The sequence below is a fragment of the Salmo salar genome, chromosome 13, assembly GCF_965601325.2.
Source record: "Salmo salar chromosome 13, fSalSal1, whole genome shotgun sequence".
Taxonomy (NCBI): domain Eukaryota; kingdom Metazoa; phylum Chordata; class Actinopteri; order Salmoniformes; family Salmonidae; genus Salmo; species Salmo salar.
Genome location: NC_138303.1, coordinates 53,627,626 through 53,650,091, shown reverse-complemented (window position 1 = coordinate 53,650,091; position 22,466 = coordinate 53,627,626). Strand labels below are relative to the sequence as shown.

At 41.2% G+C, this 22,466-nt stretch overlaps 1 protein-coding gene across 1 annotated transcript in view; it reads right to left on the bottom strand.

Moving 5' to 3' along the window:
* Nucleotides 1-18,045: 18,045 nt before the first annotated feature.
* The window catches only part of LOC106567394 (vitamin K epoxide reductase complex subunit 1-like protein 1), a 32,351-nt gene continuing 27,930 nt past the window's right edge, over nucleotides 18,046-22,466 (bottom strand). The window contains exon 3 of the mRNA XM_014136576.3: nucleotides 18,046-21,550. Within this exon, the coding sequence (XP_013992051.1) occupies nucleotides 21,324-21,550 (227 nt within the window). The 3' untranslated portion in view covers nucleotides 18,046-21,323. The remainder of the gene's footprint in view (nucleotides 21,551-22,466) is intronic.

Genomic DNA, 22,466 nt, shown 5'->3' with positions numbered 1-22,466 from the left:
CGAGGCGGTGTTGCGGTCTATATTCAGAACCACATTCCTGTAAATCTTAGAGATGATCTAATGTTAAATACTGTTGAAGTAATATGGCTACAGGTTCATCTGCCTCACCTAAAGCCCATTCTTGTTGGAAGCTGCTATAGACCACCAAGTGCTAACAGTCAGTATCTGGATAATATGGGTGAAATGCATGTGATATCAACAGAGAAGTATATTTTCTGGGTGATTTAAATATTGATTGGCTATCATCAAACTGCCCACTCAGGAAAAAACGTCAAACTGTAGCCAGTGCCTGCAACCTGGATCAGGTTGTCAGTCAGGTTAGTTACAAACAGCACAGGAATTAAATCATCATGTATTGATCACATCTTTACTAATGCTGCAGATATTTGCTTTAAAGCAGTATCCAAATCCATAGGATGTAGTGATCACAATATAATAGCCATATCTAGGAAAAACAAAGTTCCAAAGGCTGGGCCTAATATAGTATATAAGAGGTCATACAAGAAGTTTTGTAGTGATTCATATGTTGATGATGTAAAGAGTATTTGCTGGTCTGTGGTGTGTAATGAGGAGCAACCAGATGCTGCACTTGACGCATTTATGAAACTACTTATTCCAGTTACTAATAAGCACGCACCCATTTAAGAAAATAACTGTAAAAACTGTTAAATCCCCTTGGATGGATGAGGAATTGAAAAATGTATATGGTTGAGAGGGATGAGGCAAAATGTATAGCAATTAAGTCTGGAAACCCAACTGATTGGCAAACGTACTGCAAATGAAGAAATCATGTGACCAAACTAAATAAAAATAAACTACACTATGAAACAAAGATGAATTATATAAAGCATGATGATAGCAAAAAGCTTTGGGGCACCTTAAATAAAATTTTGGGAAAAAAAGCCAACTCAGCTGCTTCATTCATTGACTCAGATGGCTCATTCATCACAAAGCCCACTGCTATTGCAAACTACTTTAATGACTTTTTCATTGGCAAGATAAGCAAACTTAGGGATGATATGCCAGCAACAAACGCTGACACTACACATCCAGGTATATGGGACCAAATTATGAAAGACAAGAATTGTACTTTTGAATTCCGTATGCGGAAGAGGTGACAAAATTATTGTTGTCTATCAATAATGACAAGCCACCGGGGTCTGACGATCTGGATGGAAAATTACTGAGGATAATAACAGATTATATTTTAACTCCTATTTGCCACATCTTCACTCCTATTTGCCACATCTTCAATTTAAGCCTACTAGAGAGCATGTGCCCTCAGGCCTGGATGGAAGCTAAAGTCATTCCGCTACCCAAGAATAGTAAAGCCCCCTTTACTGGCTCAAATAGCCTACCACTCAGCCTGTTGCCAACCCTTAGTAAACTTCTTGGAAAATATTTTGTTTGACCAGATACAATGCTATTTCACAGTAAACAAATTGACAACAGAATTTTAGCATGCTTATAGGGAAGGACACTCAACAAACACAGCACTTACACAAATGACTGATTGGCTGAGAGAAATTGATGATAAAATGATTGTGGGAGCTGTCTTGTTCGACTTCAGTGCAGCTTTTGACATTATTGATCATAGTCTGCTGCTGGAAAAATGTGTTATGGCTTTATACCCCCTGCTATGATGTGGATAAAGAGTTACTTGTCTAAAAGAACACAGAGGGTGTTCTTTTAACTTCTATGGGCTAGGTGGGACGCTAGCGAAAGCTTAAAATTTGATTATGTTAGGACATAAACTTCACAAGAAAAACCACACAGCCATTTTCCAAGCAAGGACATGCATCACAAAAACCAAAAATACAGCTAAAATATTCACTAACCTTTGATCTTCATCAGATGGCACTCACAGGACTTCATGTTACACAATACATGTATGTTTTGCTCGATAAAGTTCATATTTATATTCAAAAACCCTATTTTACATATGCGCGTGATGTTCAGAAAATGTATTCCCACCAAAACTTCCAGTGAATGTGCACATCAATTGACAAAAATACTCATCATAAATGTTGATAAAATTTACAACAGTTATTGAAAGAATTATAGATATACATCTCCTTAACTTGTTATAGATAGGGGGCAGTATTTTCACGGCCGGATAAAAAACGTACCCGATTTAATCTGGTTATTAGTCCTGCCCAGAAACTAGAATATGCATATAATTAGTAGCTTTGGATAGAAAACACCCTAAAGTTTCTAAAACTGTTTGAATGGTGTCTGTGAGTATAACAGAACTCAAATGGCAGGCCAAAACCTGAGAGGATTCTGTACAGGAAGTACCCTGTCTGACCATTTCTTGGCATTCTTTGTCATCTCTATCCAAAACAAAGGATCTCTGCTGTAACGTGACACTTTCTAATGCTCCCATAGGCTCTCAGAGGGCGCCAGAAAGTTGAATGATGACTTTGCAGCCCATGGCTGAAAAACAGTAACGCATTTGGTAAGTGGTCTAACTGAGAACAATGAGACAGGTGCGCGTGAAGAGTCCATTTTAGATTTTGAGTCTTTGAACGGAAAGGACGTCTCCCGGTCGGGAATATTACCGCTTTTTTACGAGAAAAATCGCATAAAATTTGATTTTAAACAGCGTTTGACATGCTTCGAAGTACGGTAATGGAATATTTTGACTTTTTTGTCACGATACGCGTCCGCGCGTCAGCCTTCGTTACCCTTCGGCTAGTGTCTTGAACGCACAAACAAAACGCCGCTATTTGGATATAACTATGGATTATTTGGAACCAAACCAACATTTGTTGTTGAAGTACAAGTCCTGGGAGTGCATTCTGACGAAGAACAGCAAAGGTAATCAAATTTTTCTTGTCTTTAAAATGCTGTCAAATAGTCATGTTTGAAAAATGGACGTTTTCGGATTTTCGAGGAGTTTGTATTTCGCGCCACGCCTTATCATTGGATATTGGAGCGGTGTTCCGCTAGCGGAACGTCTAGATGTAAGAGGTTAATGCAACCGCTGTGTCAGATTTTAACCTGTTAGGGACAGACGGAACGCCTCACCAATATCCAATGGTATAAAGTGGCGCGAATTACAAATACCTCAAAAATGCAAAAACTTCAATTTTTCAAACATATGACTATTTTACACCATTTCAAAGACAAGACTCTCCTTTATCTAACCACATTGTCCGATTTCAAAAAGGCTTTACAACGAAAGCAAAACATTAGATTATGTCAGGAGAGTACCCAGTCAGAAATAATCACACACCCATTTTTCAAGCTAGCATATATGTCACAAAAACCAAAACCACAGCTAAATGCAGCACTAACCTTTGATCTTCATCAGATGACACTCCTAGGACATTATGTTATACAATACATGCATGTTTTGTTCAATCAAGTTCATATTTATATTTAAAAAAACAGCTTTTTACATTAGCATGTTTTGTTCAGAACTAGCATACCCACCGAAAACTTCCGGTGAATTTACTCAATTACTCACGATAAACATAACAATTATTTTAAGAATTACAGATACAGAACTCCTTTATGCAATCGCGGTGTCCGATTTTAAAATAGCTTTTCGGTGAAAGCACATTTTGCAATATTCTGAGTAGATAGCCCGGCCATCATGGCTAGCTATTTTGACACCCACCAAGTTTGGCACTCGCCAAACTCAGATTTACTATAAGAAAAATTGGATTACCTTTGCTGTTCTTCGTCAGAATGCACTCCCAGGACTTCTATGTCAACAACCAATGTTGTTTTGGTTCCAAATAATCCATAGTTGTATCCAAATAGCTCCGTTTTGTTCGTGCGTTCAAGTCACTATCCGAAGGGTGACGCGCCGGTGCGTTTTGTGACAAAAATATTCCATTACCGTACTTCGAAGCATGTCAAACGCTGTTTAAAATCAATTTTTATGCGATTTTTCTCGTAAAATAGCGATAATATTCCAACCGGGAGACGTTGTATCCGTTCAAACACTGAAAGTAAAACATGGAGTTGTCACCAGTGCCATTGTTCTCAGAAGGACCACTCTCCAAAACCCCTGCTGTTTTTCGCCCAGAGACTGCAGAGCTATCATTCAACATTCTGGCGCCTTCTGAGAGCCAATGAAAGCCTTAGAAAATGTCACGTTACGGCAGAGATCCTGTATTTTCGATTAAGAGGCTATAGAAGGCCAAGAAATGGTCAGACAGGGCACTTCCCATATAGAATCTTCTCAGGTTTTGGCCTGCCATATGAGTTCTGTTATACTCACAGACACCATTCGAACAGTTTTTGTTTTCTATCCAAATCTACTAATTATATGCATATTATAGTTTCTGGGCAGGAGTAATAACCAGATTAAATCGGGAACATTTTTTATCCGGCCGTGAAAATACTGCCCCCTATCCCTAACAGTTGAAAATAGCTTTACGGAGAAAGCTAATTTTTCAATATTCTGAGTACATAGCTCAGGCCATCAAAGCAAGCTATTCAGATACCCGCCAAGTTCTGGGGTCAACTAAACTCAGAATTAGTATTATAAATATTCTCTTACCTTTGCTGATCTTTGTCAGAATGCACTCCCAGGACTCCTACTTCCACAAGAAATGTTATTTTCGTTCGAAATACTCCATATTTATGTCCAAATACCTGTTTTGTTCGTGCGTTCAGATCACTATCCAAAGGCATAACGCATGAGCGTAAACCCAGACACGAAAAGTAAAATAGTTCCATTACCGTTCATAGAAACATGTCAAACGTTGTTTACAATCTATCCTTAGGGTCTTTTTAACATAAAACGTCAATAATATTCCAACCGGACAATAGCGTATTCATTCCAGAGGAAAAAGAAGGAGCGGCGAACCAAAAGTGCCCGCGCAGTAAACAACTCACTGGTCCCAGGCAGTCCACTCATTGACTGAGCTCCTATTTTCTGCCCAGTAACAGAAGGATGAAACACGTTTCTAAAGGCTGTTGACAGCCTTAGGAAGTGCAACGTGACCCCACAGACACTGTAGTTTCAATAGGGATTCAAAAGAACTACAATTCTCAGATTTCCCACTTCCTGGTTGGAATTTTCTCAGGTTTTTGCCTGCCATATGAGTTATTTTATACTCACAGACATAATTCAAACAGTTTTACAAACTTCAGAGTGTTTTCTATCCAAATCTACTAATAATATGCAAATATTTGACTCTGGGCCCGAGTATTAGGCAGTTTACTCTGGGTATGCTTTTCATCCGAAAATGAAAATACTGCTCCCTATACCTTAAAAAGTTAATGGAAACCTCTCAAATATAATCCAGTTAGAATCAGGAATTTCCCAGGGTAGCTGTTTAGGCCCCTTGCTTTTTCAATTTTTACTTACTGTCTATGTATGCGGATGACTCAACATTATACACATCAGCTACGACAGTGACTGAAATGACTGCAACACTCAACAAAGAGCTGTAGTTAGTTTAAAAGTGGGTGGCAAGGAATAAGTTAGCCCTAAATATTTCTAAAACTAAAAGCATTGTATTTGGAACAAAACACTCACTAAACACTAAATCTTGTAATAAAAAATGTGGAAATTGAGCAAGTTGAGATGACTAAACTGCTTGGAGTAACCCTAGATTGTAAACCGTCATGGTCAAAACATATTGATGCAGTAGTAGGTAAGATGGGGAGAAGTCTGTCAATAATAAAGCATAGCTCTGCCTTAACAACACTATCAACAAGGTAGGTCCTACAGGCCCTAGTTTTGTCGCACCTTGACTACTGTTCAGTCGTGTGGTCAGGTGCCACAGAAAAGGACTTAGGAAAGTGCAATTGGCTCAGAACAGGGCAGCATGGCTGGCCCTGGGATGTACACAGAGGGCTAATATTAATAATATGCATGTCAATCTCTCCTGGCTGAAAGTGGAGGAGAGATTGACTTCATCACTACTTTTATCTATGAGAGGTATTGACATGTTGAATGCACCGACCTGTCTGTCTAAACTACTGGCACACAGCTCGGACACCCATGCATACCCCACAAGACATGTCACAAGAGGTCTCTTCACAGTCCCCAAGTCCAGAAAAGACTATGGGAGGCACACAGTACTGCATAGAGCCATGACTACATGGAACTCTATTCCACATCAAGTAACTGGCGCCAAGCAGTAAAATTAGATTTAAAAAAACAGATTAAAAAAGTACCTTATGGAACAGCAGGGACTGTGAAGCAACACAAACATTGGCACAGACACATGCATACACTCTCTCTCACTCACACACACACACACACACACACACACACACACATTTACATTTAAGTCATTTAGCAGACGCTCTTATCCAGAGCGACTTACAAATTGGTGCATTCACCTTATAATATCCAGTGGAACAACCACTTTACAATAGTGCATCTAAATCTTTTAAGGGGGGGTTAGAAGGATTACTTTATCCTATCCTAGGTATTCCTTAAAGAGGTGGGGTTTCAGGTGTCTCCAGAAGGTGGTGATTGACTCCGCTGTCCTGGCGTCGTGAGGGAGCTTGTTCCACCATTGGGGTGCCAGAGCAGCGAACAGTTTTGACTGGGCTGAGTGGGAACTGTGCTTCCTCAGAGGTAGGGAGGCGAGCAGGCCAGAGGTGGATGAACGCAGTGCCCTTGTTTGAGTGTAGGGCCTGATCAGAGCCTGAAGGTACGGAGGTGCCGTTTCCCTCACAGCTCCGTAGGCAAGCACCATGGTCTTGTAGCGGATGCGAGCTTCGACTGGAAGCCAGTGGAGAGAGCGGAGGAGCGGGGTGACGTGAGAGAACTTGGGAAGGTTGAACACCAGACGGGCTGCGGCGTTCTGGATGAGTTGTAGGGGTTTAATGGCACAAGCAGGGAGCCCAGCCAACAACGAGTTGCAGTGCCTGGATTAGGACCTGCGCCGCTTCCTGTGTGAGGCAGGGTCGTACTCTGCGAATGTTGTAGAGCATGAACCTACAGGATCGGGTCACCCCCTTGATGTTAGTGGAGAACGACAGGGTGTTGTCCAGGGTCACGCCGAGGCTCTTAGCACTCTGGGAGGAGGACACAAGGGAGTTGTCAACCGTGATGGCGAGATCATGGAACGGGCAGTCCTTCCCCAGGAGGAAGAGCAGCTCCGTCTTGCCGAGGTTCAGCTTGAGGTGGTGATCCGTCATCCACACTGATATGTCTGCCAGACATGCAGAGATGCGATTCGCCACCTGGTTGTCAGAAGGGGGAAAGGAGAAGATTAATTGTGTGTCATCTGCATAGCAATGATATGAGAGACCATGTGAGGATATGACAGAGCCAAGTGACTTGGTGTTTAGCGAGAATAGGAGTGGGCCTAGAACAGAGCCCTGGGGGACACCAGTGGTGAGAGCACGTGGTGCGGAGACAGATTCTCGCCACGCCACCTGGTAGGAGCGACCTGTCAGGTAGGACGCAATCCAAGCATGGGCCGCGCCGGAGATGCCCAGCTCGGAGAGGGTGGAGAGGAGGATCTGATGGTTCACGGTATCAAAGGCAGCAGATAGGTCTAGAAGGATGAGAGCAGAGGAGAGAGAGTTAGCTTTAGCAGTGCGGAGAGCCTCCGTGACACAGAGAAGAGCAGTCTCAGTTGAATGCCCAGTCTTGAAACCTGACTGATTAGGATCAAGAAGGTAATTCTGAGAGAGATAGCAAGAGAGCTGGCCAAGGACGGCACGTTCAAGAGTTGGAGAGAAAGGAAAGAAGGGATACTGGTCTGTAGTTGTTGACATCGGAGGGATCGAGTGTAGGTTTTTTCAGAAGGGGTGCAACTCTCGCTCTCTTGAAGACGGAAGGGACGTAGCCAGCGGTCAAGGATGAGTAGATGAGCGAGGTGAGGTAGTGGAGAAGGTCTCCGGAAATGGTCTGGAGAAGAGAGGAGGGGATAGGGTCAAGTGGGCAGGTTGTTGGGCGGCCGGCCGTCACAAGACGCGAGATTTCATCTGGAGAGAGAGGGGAGAAAGAGGTCAAAGCACAGGGTAGGGCAGTGTGAGCAGGACCAGCGGTGTCGTTTGACTTAGCAAACGAGGATCGGATGTCGTCAACCTTCTTTTCAAAATGGTTGACGAAGTCATCCGCAGAGAGGGAGGAGGGGGGGGGAGGATTCAGGAGGGAGGAGAAGGTAGCAAAGAGCTTCCTAGGGTTAGAGGCAGATGCTTGGAGTTTAGAGTGGTAGAAAGTGGCTTTAGCAGCAGAGACAGATGAAAATGTAGAGAGGAGGGAGTGAAAGGATGCCAGGTCCGCAGGGAGGCGAGTTTTCCTCCATTTCCGCTCGGCTGCCCGGAGCCCTGTTCTGTGAGCTCGCAGTGAGTCGTCGAGCCACGGAGCAGGAGGGGAGGACCGAGCCGGCCTGGAGGATAGGGGACAGAGGAAATCAAAGGATGCAGAGAGGGAGGAGAGGAGGGTTGAGGAGGCAGAATCAGGAGATAGGTTGGAGAAGGTTTGAGCAGAGGGAAGAGATGATAGGATGGAAGAGGAGAGAGTAGCGGGAGAGAGAGAGCGAAGGTTGGGACGGCGCAATACCATCCGAGTAGGGGCAGAGTGAGAAGTGTTGGATGAGAGCGAGAGGGAAAAGGATACAAGGTAGTGGTCGGAGACTTGGAGGGGAGTTGCAATGAGATTAGTGGAAGAACAGCATCTAGTAAAGATGAGGTCAAGCGTATTGCCTGCCTTGTGAGTAGGGGGGGAAGGTGAGAGGGTGAGGTCAAAAGAGGAGAGGAGTGGAAAGAAGGAGGCAGAGAGGAATGAGTCAAAGGTAGACGTGGGGAGGTTAAAGTCACCCAGAACTGTGAGAGGTGAGCCATCCTCAGGAAAGGAACTTATCAAGGCGTCAAGCTCATTGATGAACTCTACAAGGGAACCTGGAGGGCGATAAATGATAAGGATGTTAAGCTTGAAAGGGCTGGTAACTGTGACAGCATGGAATTCAAATGAGGAGATAGACAGATGGGTCAGGGGAGAAAGAGAGAATGTCCACTTGGGAGAGATGAGGATTCCAGTGCCACCACCCCGCTGGCTCGATGCTCTAGGGGTATGCGAGAACACGTAGTCAGACGAGGAGAGAGCAGTAGGAGTAGCAGTGTTATCTGTGGTAATCCATGTTTCCGTCAGCGCCAGGAAGTCTAGGGACTGGAGGGTAGCATAGGCTGAGATGAACTCAGCCTTGTTGGCCACAGACCGGCAGTTCCAGAGGCTGCCGGAGACCTGGAACTCCACGTGGGTCGTGCACGCTGGGACCACCAGGTTAGAGTGGCAGCGGCCACGCGGTGTGGAGCGTTTGTATGGCCTGTGCAGAGGGGCGAGAACAGGGATAGACAGACACATAGTAGACAAGCTACAGAAGAGGCTACGCTAATGCAAAGGAGATTGGACTGACAAGTGGACCACACGTCTCGAATGTTCAGAAAGTTAAGCTTACGTTGCAAAAATCTTATTGACTAAAATGATACAGTACTGCTGGCTGGTGGAGTAGGCTAGCTAGCAGTGGCTGCGTTGTTGACTTTGAACGTGTAGCTGGCTAGGTAACCTCGATAGTTTCAGTACTACACCTTGTCATGATACAAAGCAACTTTGTAGCTAGCTAGCTAACATAACACTAATCAAGACGTTCCTTGTATGTATTTAGTTTCTACAATGCTGCTCGTCGGTAATAGTTGGCTGGGTTAGGAAAAATGGCGTCGCGGGGGATGGAAATAGCTGGCTAGCTGACCTCGATGGCTGGCTAGCTAACCTCGGTAATTACTAAACTACACAATTATCAAGCTATGACAAAGACAACTATGTAGCTAGCTAGCTAACACTACACTAGTCAAATCGTTCCGTTGTAAAGTATTAGTATCTACAGCGCTGCTAGTCGGTAACGGTTGGCTAGCTAGCAGTGGGTTAATGATGACTAGGTGTGTTGACTAAGTCTGGCGCCGCGTCGCGGCTGGCTAGCTCACCTCGATAATTACTCAAACTACACAACTATCTTAGATACAGAGACAGCAAAGACAACTATGTAGCTGGCTAACTAACACTAACACCACACTAATCAAGTCATTACGTTGTAATGTAATAGTTTCTACAGTGCTGCTAGTCGGTAGAAGTTGGCTAGCTAGCAGTGATGACTAGCTAGCTAGCAGCTAGGAGTGTTGACTACGTTAGGAGGACGAAGATAGCTAGCCTCGATAATTACTCAATTACTCTAAAACTACACAATTATCTTTGATACAAAGACGGCTATGTAGCTAGCTAAGAAGAATTGCTCAGATCAAACAAATCAAGCCGTTGTAATGTAGTGAAGTGTAATATTACCTGTGGAGCGAAGAGTAGTGCGACTGCTCGCTCCAAACCGGAAGCAAAACAAACACACACACAAACACACACATGGATTTAGTGCTGTAGATATGTGGTAGTGGTGGAGTAGGGGCCTGAGGGCACACAGTGTGTTGTGAATGTATTGTAATGTTTTTAAAATTGTAGAAACTGCCTTAATTTTGCTGGACCCCAGGAAGAGTAGTTGCTGCTTTGGCAGAAGCTAATGGGGATCCATAATAAATACAAATACGTGATTAAATTAAACCATGCAACAATTAAACCATTAATAACCTGGGGCACCACGGAAGCATTCATTTATATAGAGCGGTTATCTCCCGAATCCACTCTCTTAAAGATCTGAAGATCTTTAATATCAATAGCAGTCAATTGTTAATTGCTACCTTATTCAATCTCATTCTGATGGTCGTAAAGTACTTGTTTATCCATAATAAATACAAATGTACTTACATTCAGTAATCTTGCTCTGATTTGTCATCCAGAGGGTTCCAGAGATAAAATGTAGCGTAGTTTCTACAGTTTGACTCCACTGCTGTCTCTGGCTCCACACCCACCCCGCCCGGCCATCTAGAAGTGTGAGGTTAGTGTCTTTTCTGTAGGGAAGCTAATGATCCATCATGTATGACATTCCTGGGAGTGTGCAAACTTAACATTTTTATTACCATAGCATTTTTGTATGTTCTCTATAGTTATGTACTTGAAAATGTATCAATTGACCAATTCGGTCACTTTGGTACATTTGGGCAAAATCGTCAAGGACACCTGGCAGGTGTGTCTGGGGGTGATTACATCCTAATATTGAATTTCATGAACATGTGTACAGTACATGTCTATACAATAGTGACCTATCCATTTAGCTAGATGTGTCTGGGGGGTGGTTATAGCATTTATTTCACATGACCCATCAATTTAGACAAGTGTGTCTGCTAGGGGTATGCCGACATGGCCATACTGGTATTCATAATCGTATCCGTAAATTGACAGTTGATAGTCAGATCGGATGATACACATAATCGGAAAAAACTGAAGTGTTTTAATATGCCTAAATAGATGTTGGAAAAATACATCCCTGCATGTTTTCACTGCAAAAAAAGCTGCAGATTAGGAGAAGCGCACAGAGGAGTGGGTGTGTCTGTGTGTGTGTCCTCAATTTACAGTGGGCAGCCAAGTTTGCTGTCAGTCAGTCAGAATGCACATTTTCCCTACCCTTGCCCCACTTGTCAGATATTATGCACATTGATTGCTTGTTAGCAAACAACCTCAATAATGTGATTTATCATAGTAGTAGGCAGCAGCAATCGAAATGATCAGACCGAAAACATGCAAGGAAAAGGGTGAAATTATGAAGCTAGTGGAGGGAGAAATACAGCTTCACTCTATCCAATCAGAGCAGCAGAATCAACATACAGCCCGGCCTTCTCTTTACAGACAGGAAAATTAGACAGTTGAGTTATTTTGACCATGCAAGTGACTAACTCAAAGACAGTACAGTATGGTTCACATTTTTGTATGTTCTCTATAGTTATGTACTTGAAAATGTATCAATTGACCAATTCGGTCACTGGTACATTTGGGCAAACTGTGAAGGACACCTGGCAGGTTTCTCATGCTTGCGGGCACCTGAATTTTTCTTCTTCTTTCAGATTACAGATAATTACAAAAAATACTGGGATCATAATCATATCTAGAAAATTGCATCCTACACAGTAGCAGTGGTGTAAAGTACTTCAGTAAAAATAATTTAAAGTACTAGTTGTAGTTTTTGGGGTATCTGTCTGTACTTTACTTAACTATTTATATTTTTGACAACTTTTACTTCACTACATTCCTAAAGAAAATAATGTACTTTTTACTCTATACAGTTTCCCCAACACCCAAAAGTACTTTTTGGGTGTCATTTTGACAGGAAAATGGTCCAATTTACACACTTATCAAGAGAACATCCCTGGTCATTCCTACTGCCTCTTATCTGGCGGACTCACTAAACACATGCTATGTTTGTAAATTAAATTGTTGAACTTGGGTCAAACGTTTCGGGTAGCCTTTCACAAGCTTCCCACAATAAGTTGGGTGAATTTTGGCCCATTCCTCCTGACAGAGCTGGTATAACTGAGTCAGGTTTGTAGGCCTCCTTGCTTGCACACGCTTTTTCAGTTCTGCCCACACATTTTCTATAGGATGGAGGTTAGGGCTTTGTAATGGCCACTCCAATACCTTGACTTTGTTGTCCTTAACTTCTTTGGACTCAAATCCTGTTAACGGGATCGATTTGACAACATTCGGTGAAATGGCAGAGCGCCAAATTAAAAAAGAAATTGCTAAAAATATTGAACTTTCATACATTCACAAGTGCAACACACCAAATTAAAGCTTAACTTCTCGTTAATCTAGCCACCATGTCAGATTTCAAAAAGGCTTTACGGCAAAAGCAAACCATGCGATTATCTGAGGATAGCACCTCACCAAACAAACATAGACAATCATAATTCAACCCGCCTAGGCGCGACACGAAACTCAGAAATAAAGATATAATTCATGCCTTACCTTTGACGAGCTTCTTCTGTTGGCACTCCAATATGTCTCATAAACATCACAAATGATCCTTTTGTTCGATTAATTCTGTCGTTATATATCCAAAATGTCCATTTATTTGGCAAGTTTGATCCAGAAAAACACCGGTTCCAACTCGCGCAACATGACTACAAAATATCTCATAAGTTACCTGTAATCTTTGTCCAAACATTTCAAACAACTTTCCTAATAGAACTTTAGGTATTTTTTAACGTAAATAATCGATACAATTTAAGACGGGATAAACTGTGTTCAATGCCGGAGGAAAACAAAGAAAGCGCGTTCCAGGTCGCACGCATCAAAACATCAGAGAGCCCTAGGCTGGACCCTCGTTCTGGACAGCCGTACTTCTTAATTTCTGTAAAGAAAAACATCAACCAATTTCTAAAGACTTGACATCTAGTGGAAGCTATAGGAACTGCAAGCATATTTCTATTAAAACGGGCTTACCATAGAAAACCAATGGAAAACAGATTGACCTCAACAAGTTCTGTTATACTCAGACATTATTCAAACAGTTTTAGAAACTTTTGCATGTTCTATCCAAATCTACCAAATATATGCATATCCTAGCTTCTGGGCCTGAGTAGCAGGCAGTTTACTTTGGGCACACTTTTCATCCGGACGTGAAAATAGCGCCCCCAAGCCTAGAGAAGTTAAGCCATTTTCCACAACTTTGGAAGTATGCTTGGGGTCATTGTCCATTTGGAAGACCCATTTGCGACCAAGCTTTAACTTCCTGACTGATGTCTTGAGATGTTGCTTCAATATAGCCACATAATTTTCCTACCTCATGATGCCATCTATTTTGTGAAGTGCACCAGTTCCTCCTGCAGCAAAGCACCCCCCCCCCCCCCCCCGTGCTTCACGGTTGAGATGGTGTTCCCCCATGTGCAGTTGCAAACCATAGTCTGGCTTTTTTATGGCGGTTTTGGAGCAGTGACTTCTTCCTGCGTGAGCGACCTTTCAGGTTATGTCGATATAGGACTCGTTTTACTGTGGATATATATATACTTTTGTACCTGTTTTCTCCAGCATCTTCACAAGGTCCTTTGTAGTTGTTCTGGGATTGATTTGCACTTTTTGCACCAAAGTACGTTCATTTCTAGGAGACAGAACGTGTCTCCTTCCTGAGCGGTATGATGGCTGCGTGGTCCCATGGTGTTTATACTTGCGTACTATTGTTTGTACAGATGAACATGGTACCTTCAGGCGTTTGCAAATTGCTCCCAAGGATGAATCAGACTTGTGGAGGTCTACAATATTTTCTCTGAGATCTTGGCTGATTTCTTTTGATTTCCCCATGATGTCAAGCAAAGAGGCACTGAGTTTGAAGGTAGGCCTTGAAATACATCCACAGGTACACTTCCAATTGACTCAAATGATGATCAATTAGCCTATCAGAAGCTTCTAAAGCCATTACATTATTTTCTGGAATTTTCCATGCTGTTTAAAGGCACAGTCAACTAAGTGTATGTAAACTTCTGACCCACTGGAATTGTGATACAGTGAATTATAAGTGAAATAATCTGTCTGTAAACAATTGTTGGAAAAATTACTTGTGTCATGCACAAAGTAGATGTCCTAATAAACTTGCCAAAACTATAGTTTGTTAACAAGAAATTTGTGGAGTGGTTGAAAAACGAGTTTTAGTGACTCCAACCTAAGTGTATGTAAACTTCCGACTTCAACTGTAGCATATCGTGCTCACTAACTGAAGTTCTATTATCTTCGTGATGCTTCGCTCTGGCAGTAAGCTACCCTGAAGAAGCAGAACCCTAACAAAGACATGCATTAATAAATGGTTAAATGTACACGTGGTGTTTTCTTTCTCAAATAAAGCTAACCAGTTCAGATGGGAAACCTGAGTGTGGCGGCATCAGCGGATATTGTGCCAGTTGGATTCACACAAATTACATGTGGTCTATTTAAGTTGACCAGTTCCACACGTTTTCTCAATGCCAGATGTCACGCGCTCGCATGTGCTGGGTTCTCTTGCTGCTGCTAGCTGTTACTCGCTATGCTCGCTGTGCCCTAACACCAAGACATGCATTGTTATCTTTTCTAATGAACAGTTAAATGTATGTGGTGTTTTTTTCCCTGAAATGTATTATATCCAGCAGAGAGGAAGATAACCCATTTTAACAAAATACTTTTATGATAAGACCTTTCAGCCTTTATACAAAGTAGGTAAAAGTCTAAACAAAGATGTCTAGCTATAGTGCCATTGCCGATATAACCTATTATACTCAGTGGTGTAGTGCTATTTTTGTAGGTGCCAGAGCGCAAAAAGAAAATGTCATAATTTTTATAACACTTGCATCGTAGCCTGTTAAATAATATAATTTTATATGCATAAAACGCATCATCCAAATGCAACGCATGCCTACACACATTGACTTTAACAAATGTTTGTATTTTTAATCCCCTCAAACTGTAATGGAGATGCAGGGAGTCAGGAAGCAGGTGCAGTTGGTGAGTTTAATAATAAACAAGGAGTGATAAAGAAACAAGAGCAGCGTCTGGACATGAAAACAGAACCAATGCTTCCTGATGAGTGAAGCTACAGAGTGTGAAATAAAGGGAAAGTAATCAAAGGTGGTGTGCATGATGATGGTTGCCAGGTGTACATATTGATGGGTTGCCAAGACCGGTGGTTTGTAAACCGGTGACGTTGAGCGCTGGAGCGGGAGTAGACATGACACAAACACCAAATTAGGCTTCACTAATTTCAAAATAGGCCATCATCACTGTCAATCGTGAATTATAATTCTTCTCGTTTTACAGGTAAAATGTCCAAGCTGCATCTGAATGACAACCACAACCATTTGATCTCACTCAGTTTCATGAGAATATGCATTTAGATCATCTTGAGTGATGTGAGTAAATACTCTTTGAGCGGATGATATTAACAAGCTACAGACTAGCCTACCTTTATTGTTTCCATCAGAACACATTTATCTTATGGCGTGCGCTGTTCAATTTTGGCAGCATCATGAGACAAAAATGTGACCTTTCAGGACTATCATCCTTATATCTCATAAGAAATGTGGTGTTTTTGGTATTACAGTAATGTTATAGTATGCTATAATATTCAGGTTGTTATGCAGAATACGAATGACTAAGTGAGTCATTCTTATATTTTTATGTACATATTCGTATTAATTCCTTTACACTTGTCTGTATAAGGTGTTGTGAAATTGTTAGGTTATATTACTTGTTAGATATTACTGCATGGTCGGAACTAGAAGCACAAGCATTTCGCTACACTCGCATTAACATCTGCTAACCATGTGTATGTGACAAATAAATTTGATTTGATCTTGCAAAACATTGATTCGTCGCTCCGGTGCACTCCTGATTATACTCAGTTTACCAAAATGACCCCCAACTAACTCCATATTGGACAGTATTCACATGCCCATATCTCCATAAATAATTGGTATATACAGCCCAATGATGGCTTAAAATGTTTGAGGGGGTCTGAAGAACACAATAAAATGGTCCAAGTATGCCATATACTGTCTACAGTGCCGTGAAAAGTATTTGCCGCTTTCTGATTTTCTCTATATTTGCATATTTTTGATACTGAATTATCAGATCTTCAACCAAAACCAAATATTAGATAAAGGGAACCTGAGTTAACAAATTACAAAAAAAAATGTATACTTATTTTATTTATTTAATTTATTAACAAAGTTATGCAACACCCAAATCCCGTGTGAAAAATATATTTCTCCTTTACACTCAATAACTGGTTGTGCCACCTTTAGCTATACTGACTCCAACCAAATGCTTCCTGTAGCTGTTGATCAGTCTCTCATATCACTGTGGAGGAAATTTGGTCCACTCTTCCATGCAGAACTGCTGTAACTCAGCGACATTTGTAGGTTTAAGCTAGCATTGCCCGTTTCAAGTACTGGCATAACATCTCAATTGGGATTAGGTTTGGACTTTGACTAGGCCATTCCCAAAAGTCTTGCTTTTTAGCCATTTTCATGTAGAATTGATTGTGTGTTTTGTATCATTATCTTGCTGCATGACCCAGCTGTGCTTCAGCTTATAGACAGATGGCCTGACATTCTCCTGTATAATTCTCTGATACAGAGCAGCATTCATGGTTCCTTCTATTAAGGCAAGTTGTTCAGGTCCTGAGGTAGCAAAGCATCCCCAAACGATCACACTACCATCCCCATGCTTGACCGCTGTTATGTTCTTACTGTGGAATCCAGTTTTTGGTTTTCGCCAGGCATAATGGAACACATGTTGTCCAAAAAGTTGATTCAAGTTTGCCAAAAAGCACCTGGATGATCATCAAGACTCTTGGAAGAATGTTTTATGGACAGATGATTCAAAAGTATAACTTTTAGATGACATTACCCAAATCCACTATGCCTGGTGAAACCAAACACTAAATTCCACAGTAAGAACATCATACCATCGGTCAAGCACGGTGGGTCAAAAAATTAATGGATGTGAATAAGGCATTTCCATTTCAAATGTATACAGGTCATTCCACAGTAAATTCTTAATTTTTCTGAGCTACTTATGTCTCTCAGATATAGGAGACAGACACTTCATACTTCCTTGGGACTTATTTTGGGACTGTTTTGCCATGTATGAATGTGTTATTGTCAACATAGAAACTCATTGAATAAGGCCAAATTCAATGTTTAGTAATAATAAAAAGTGATACCTACAGGGGTCCTAAAATTCAAAATGAAATAGCTAAATGATCCATGGTATAACCATTTTAAATCAACCCCCCCCCCCCCCCCCAAAAAAAACTAATGAGGTGTGTAGACTTTCATTGGGTACTGTATGTCGGCACAATCGAAAATTAGGTTTAAATTTAAATCAAGCTAAATAACATGGATCTTCAATGTCCAGATTGAATCTAGCCCGTAGTAATGAACTGTAGAGATTCTTAAATATTGTTCCTTCCTTACCAGTAAGTCCGTTCCCTGGAAGAGAACCTCCACAGCTTTATACTGTGAAACCTTGACATTATCAACCCAATGGATTTAAGTTATTTTCAACACCCAACGTTACGTGTTGAGACAGCAAACATTGAATAGCTGTTGCCAATTAAACATTTTGCTAGTTGATAAGATTTTCAGTTACATATTTTCAGTGAAATATTATTAATTCAAGAGTGAGATGTCATAGGAAGAGGCACAGAAAACTCACTTCAGAAGGTGTTTTAATGGTAGACCATTTCCACACAACGACACAATTAAAAATGTTCACTCGTGTCAACTTCCGCAACAGTTTCTCACAAATACAGAATTTCATCCGATTGTTTCTCTGCACCCATCTCATCAACCATTCATGTAACACTTGTTCCATGTAAGAAAATACAGCATTTTTTCAACTTAATATTTGGCAAATACAAAAGCAAACCTAGTCTTCCTCCCACAAAGAAATGTGATGACATGGATTCCTAGACCTCCAATCCTTTTTCTACTAAAATAACCCATAATTTTAACTCTATACAGCTGGGTGTAGTTACTAATGGAGTCCATTTATACAACATTAGGGGAGAAATAACTATTTCACTAATTCACAGTCAGAGAAAGAAATATTGTAATTTGGACAATGTATTTTTTTTTTTTTTTCAGAAACAAGTGTCCATCTCTAATAACAGAGAAATTAAAGATAACATTTTAAGACGAATGTACTGAAAATATAGTTAAGAGAATTGGGGGAAAAAAAGGGGAAAAAAGAACAATGACCGTTTAAATACAAGACGGGGCTTTTTGGTGGGTCATTTCTACCCACAAGGTCTATGGAGTAGCCTGGTCTCAGATCTGCTTGTGCTCTTGCCAACTAGCCAACAGAAGGCACTTTTGATGGCATTTGTTGATGCAGCGAACATGACTGTCTTAGTTCGAAATCTTGGGACCTTTTAGAATTCACTCAACACTTCATGAACAGGACACTGATCAAGATTAGCCGAGGGCGTATTATGCATTTAGCTGTATTTCTATTGACTTTATTAATAAATTATTTTAATTTGACGTAAAAACATACGTCAAATGTGGTGACTCTTTATCTAACAGGTAAGGAACACCGCATGTAAGCTTCTTTTAGGGACTTTGACTTGTGTGATTTAATAAGCCAAACATATTCCCCACCCACCTCTCTGGAATTGTGGGACTATTATTAAGTCTCCCAAATAATTCCATAGTAACATGGTTTATGTCCCAACATTACTGAACTACTGTAGCAACGATTGCTATTGTAGTTTGTTGATGGCTGACAGTGCCAACATAGACACAGTGAGTAACCCATAGGAAAGTCTGTACTGTGCAACCAGATTACTTTAAATCAACCTCCAGGAGTGGAGCTTTAGAAGTGAGCACACAGGCTTATTTCTTGATCAGTGTCATCATGCCCAATGACCTCAGTGAGTTTGTCACTGCTAAAATTCTGATGCAACAACCATGTTTTGAATACCAAGTGCAGAGCTAGTGAGTGAGTTACAATGCAAACAATATGTACCTCATAAACCAACTTGTGTAACAATCTGAAATATAACATGTAGCTATGATAAGTGCCCATTTAAAACCATATCAATGAGATTGTTCAATGTGAGCCAGGGGATGTTGCATTGGAAAGCAACCTCACAAACAAGTGCAATATTATTTGGAGTTGAATGGCTTTAAGCTGATCTATCAGCTAGTCTGCTTCCCTTGGCGCTGGTTCTGGACGTTCCAACTGGCTTGGTTTGTTCCACACACCTTAGGCAATACTGAGAGGTAGTGGCAAGGACACCGAGTACTGTGTGGTTTCCTTCCCCACAAACAGTGCTGTTGTACCATTAAGAGAGAGACAATGCACCTTACTTCTCAACCAACAACAGTAACCTACAAAAATGCCTTAAGAGCTTTTTTTTAACAAAACAGCCTACTACTACTACCACCACCACCACCACCGAGCGGACAGACAATCATTGCTTGTTTAGCCGCATGTGCTACATTACCATTAGAATATACAGGAGAGGGGTGAGACACTAACATAGCATTTAAGTACCCAATTCAGGTAATAAAAATAAAAAAATCTAACAATGGTGAGAATGAGCAAAAAGTAGTGATACATTACATATATCCCTCCTCCCAACAAAATAAAGGTAATTCTCTTCATCTCTTTTAGGCACATAAGTCTTAATGGATCCCACTCCTACAGTAGCGTGTGGTGTCAGGAATGCTTTTCACACGTAATAAAAGACAAGACAGTGAAGGTGCCATTATGGAGAGTAAGTAGTCTCGGCAGAGGAGAAATGAACTAGGGCCATGTTCATTAGGCACCAAACGTAAGAAATCTAAATAAAACACCTGGGACTACCTGGACTTTGTTTTCCAGTGTAAATAGTTGAACACTGAGGAAGGGCTTATCAGATGCCTTGGGACCTCAGTGAGTGCGACTGAGAAAGAACTGATCAGTGAGCACTTGACTTGACTTACATTAGATCCACACAACTTAGAGCAGCATGCCTCGCTTGGGATTGTAGGAACTTAAGATGTCACACACTGACTGACTGCAAAACAGATCTTCATATATACTCAGATGACGACTTGATTTCAGTTACTTTTTTGTTCCTCATTTTGTGATTCAATTATTTGATTTTACTTAAAGTCTATGTTAACACTAAATCACAATCTAGCCTGGAATACTGCTCAGCAGCTATTTACAGAATTTCTAAAAGAAAACAAAAACACAATAATGTGACTGAATTACACACAATCTCAAATGTTTCATATTAGTGGTCCTTTTCAAAAGACAAAATAAAATTGCTGTAAAGTGTAAACATAAAAACTATTGTATGGTCTTTGTTGTTTCTCTCTCCTCATGGAATCATAGCTGCTGCTGCGAACTGTATGATTGTTCACCCCATGACCATGCATTTTGTATTCTGACCCATTTTTCAGTTCCGCTCAGGTTGTAGTAATGTTACAGCTAGCTTCCGGATCCGGGCAGGTGTGCAGGAACAGGACCTTCCTATTTATTTCAAGTATACACCTTTTTATAAGTCCCAGTTTTCTTCCATGTTCTGGTCCTTCTGGTTCAGAAGGGTGTCCTGTCCTCCCATCTTCCACAGTGAAGACCGGCATTCTGCCTTTGCTTTCCTGCTTGCTTGGATTGAATGTGTTTTTACCCCCATAACCCTATTTATCACCTGTGTCACAGGGGTTGGATAATTTTTTTTTTTTTTAAAGAAACAAATTATTCCCCCTCTTTTTTTATATCCTTCCATCACGTATGCAACAATGAACTTGAGAGATGTCTGGCCCAATTTTTTTTTTTTAAGGTAACCTTGTTTCTTTTATAACACACAGCAGAATAAACATTGTTTTGGAAGCAAGGTCTCCTGGTGGCAAGTCAAAATGTTCTGTTCAAGAGGTCACATTTCATTTTTTGTTTGTTATATTTTTCACTTGCCTACTGTACTATACAACCCATCTTAGTCCTGTTTGGCTGGCACCTGCTGCTTCCAGGCCTCATTCAAGTAAACCAGTCGCTTGTAGTTGAGCATAAAGAGAATGAAGTTCAGTGCATATGTGGTGATGCAGATGATGCAGAAGTCCTTGAGGACAAAGTAGAGGATGTAGCCCAGATAGAGCGAGCCCATCACCGATAGGATAGACGTCGTCATGAGGATCAGGGCAGCCATCGCACTCACGGTGATTCCTGTAACCAACCACATAAGAGAGCAGGGGCTTAGGCTACTGCCATGACGTGCACTGCACAAACAAGTACAGTAAGACATACTGTGCAAAGGTGGCAGTGAAGAAATATAATCACTTTGACAAACACTACTACATGGAAAAGACAAAAGCAAGAGTGTTGGATAAAAACAGTGGTCACGAAATGCCTGGACCTTGAATCAGGGGGGAATACATTTGGTGACTTTGTATGAGAGCCAGTCAGCTTGAAGTCTTAACACTTATTTGCTTACTCATGCTTGACGTTGATGTACATAAATACAGAGATCAGACACCTGGCTGTTAATGGCATCCTATTTCCCATATAGTGCACTACTTTTGAACAGGGCCCATAGGAATCTGGTCAAAAGTAGTGCACTATATAGGGAAAAGGGTTTGCAGTTTTAGGACTTGTCTTGGTCCAATAAGCCAGGCAAGCTCAATCAAACCCAGAAAGTTTTTGAAATGACTTAGTCAACATGGATGTGGAGTCTCTATACACCATCATTGAACATGAAAAAGGATTGGCAGCTATGCACCATTTCTCGAGTACCCGGCCTGAGACAGATGCCTCCCACAGAATTCATCGTCTCACTGACTGAATGGACTCTAATAATAACATCTGTCTTTCAGAACAAGTCAAAGGATGTACCATGTGAGCTTGCTACAGCCCTTACTACGCTGGTTTGTACTTATGGGAAAAATACTTCAGTTTAGATCCTTCTAAAAACCAGTTATTTGACCGGATTATATGGTGGGGATACTATATTGATGTTTGCCTGTTCTGATCTGGCTCAGAAGATTAACTTATTTTCTTCCACCAATACCTTAACAGCATAAACTAACATCACACTATGGAGTACAGCAAGGCTAACATTTTTTGGACCTTGATTCTGAGGGCA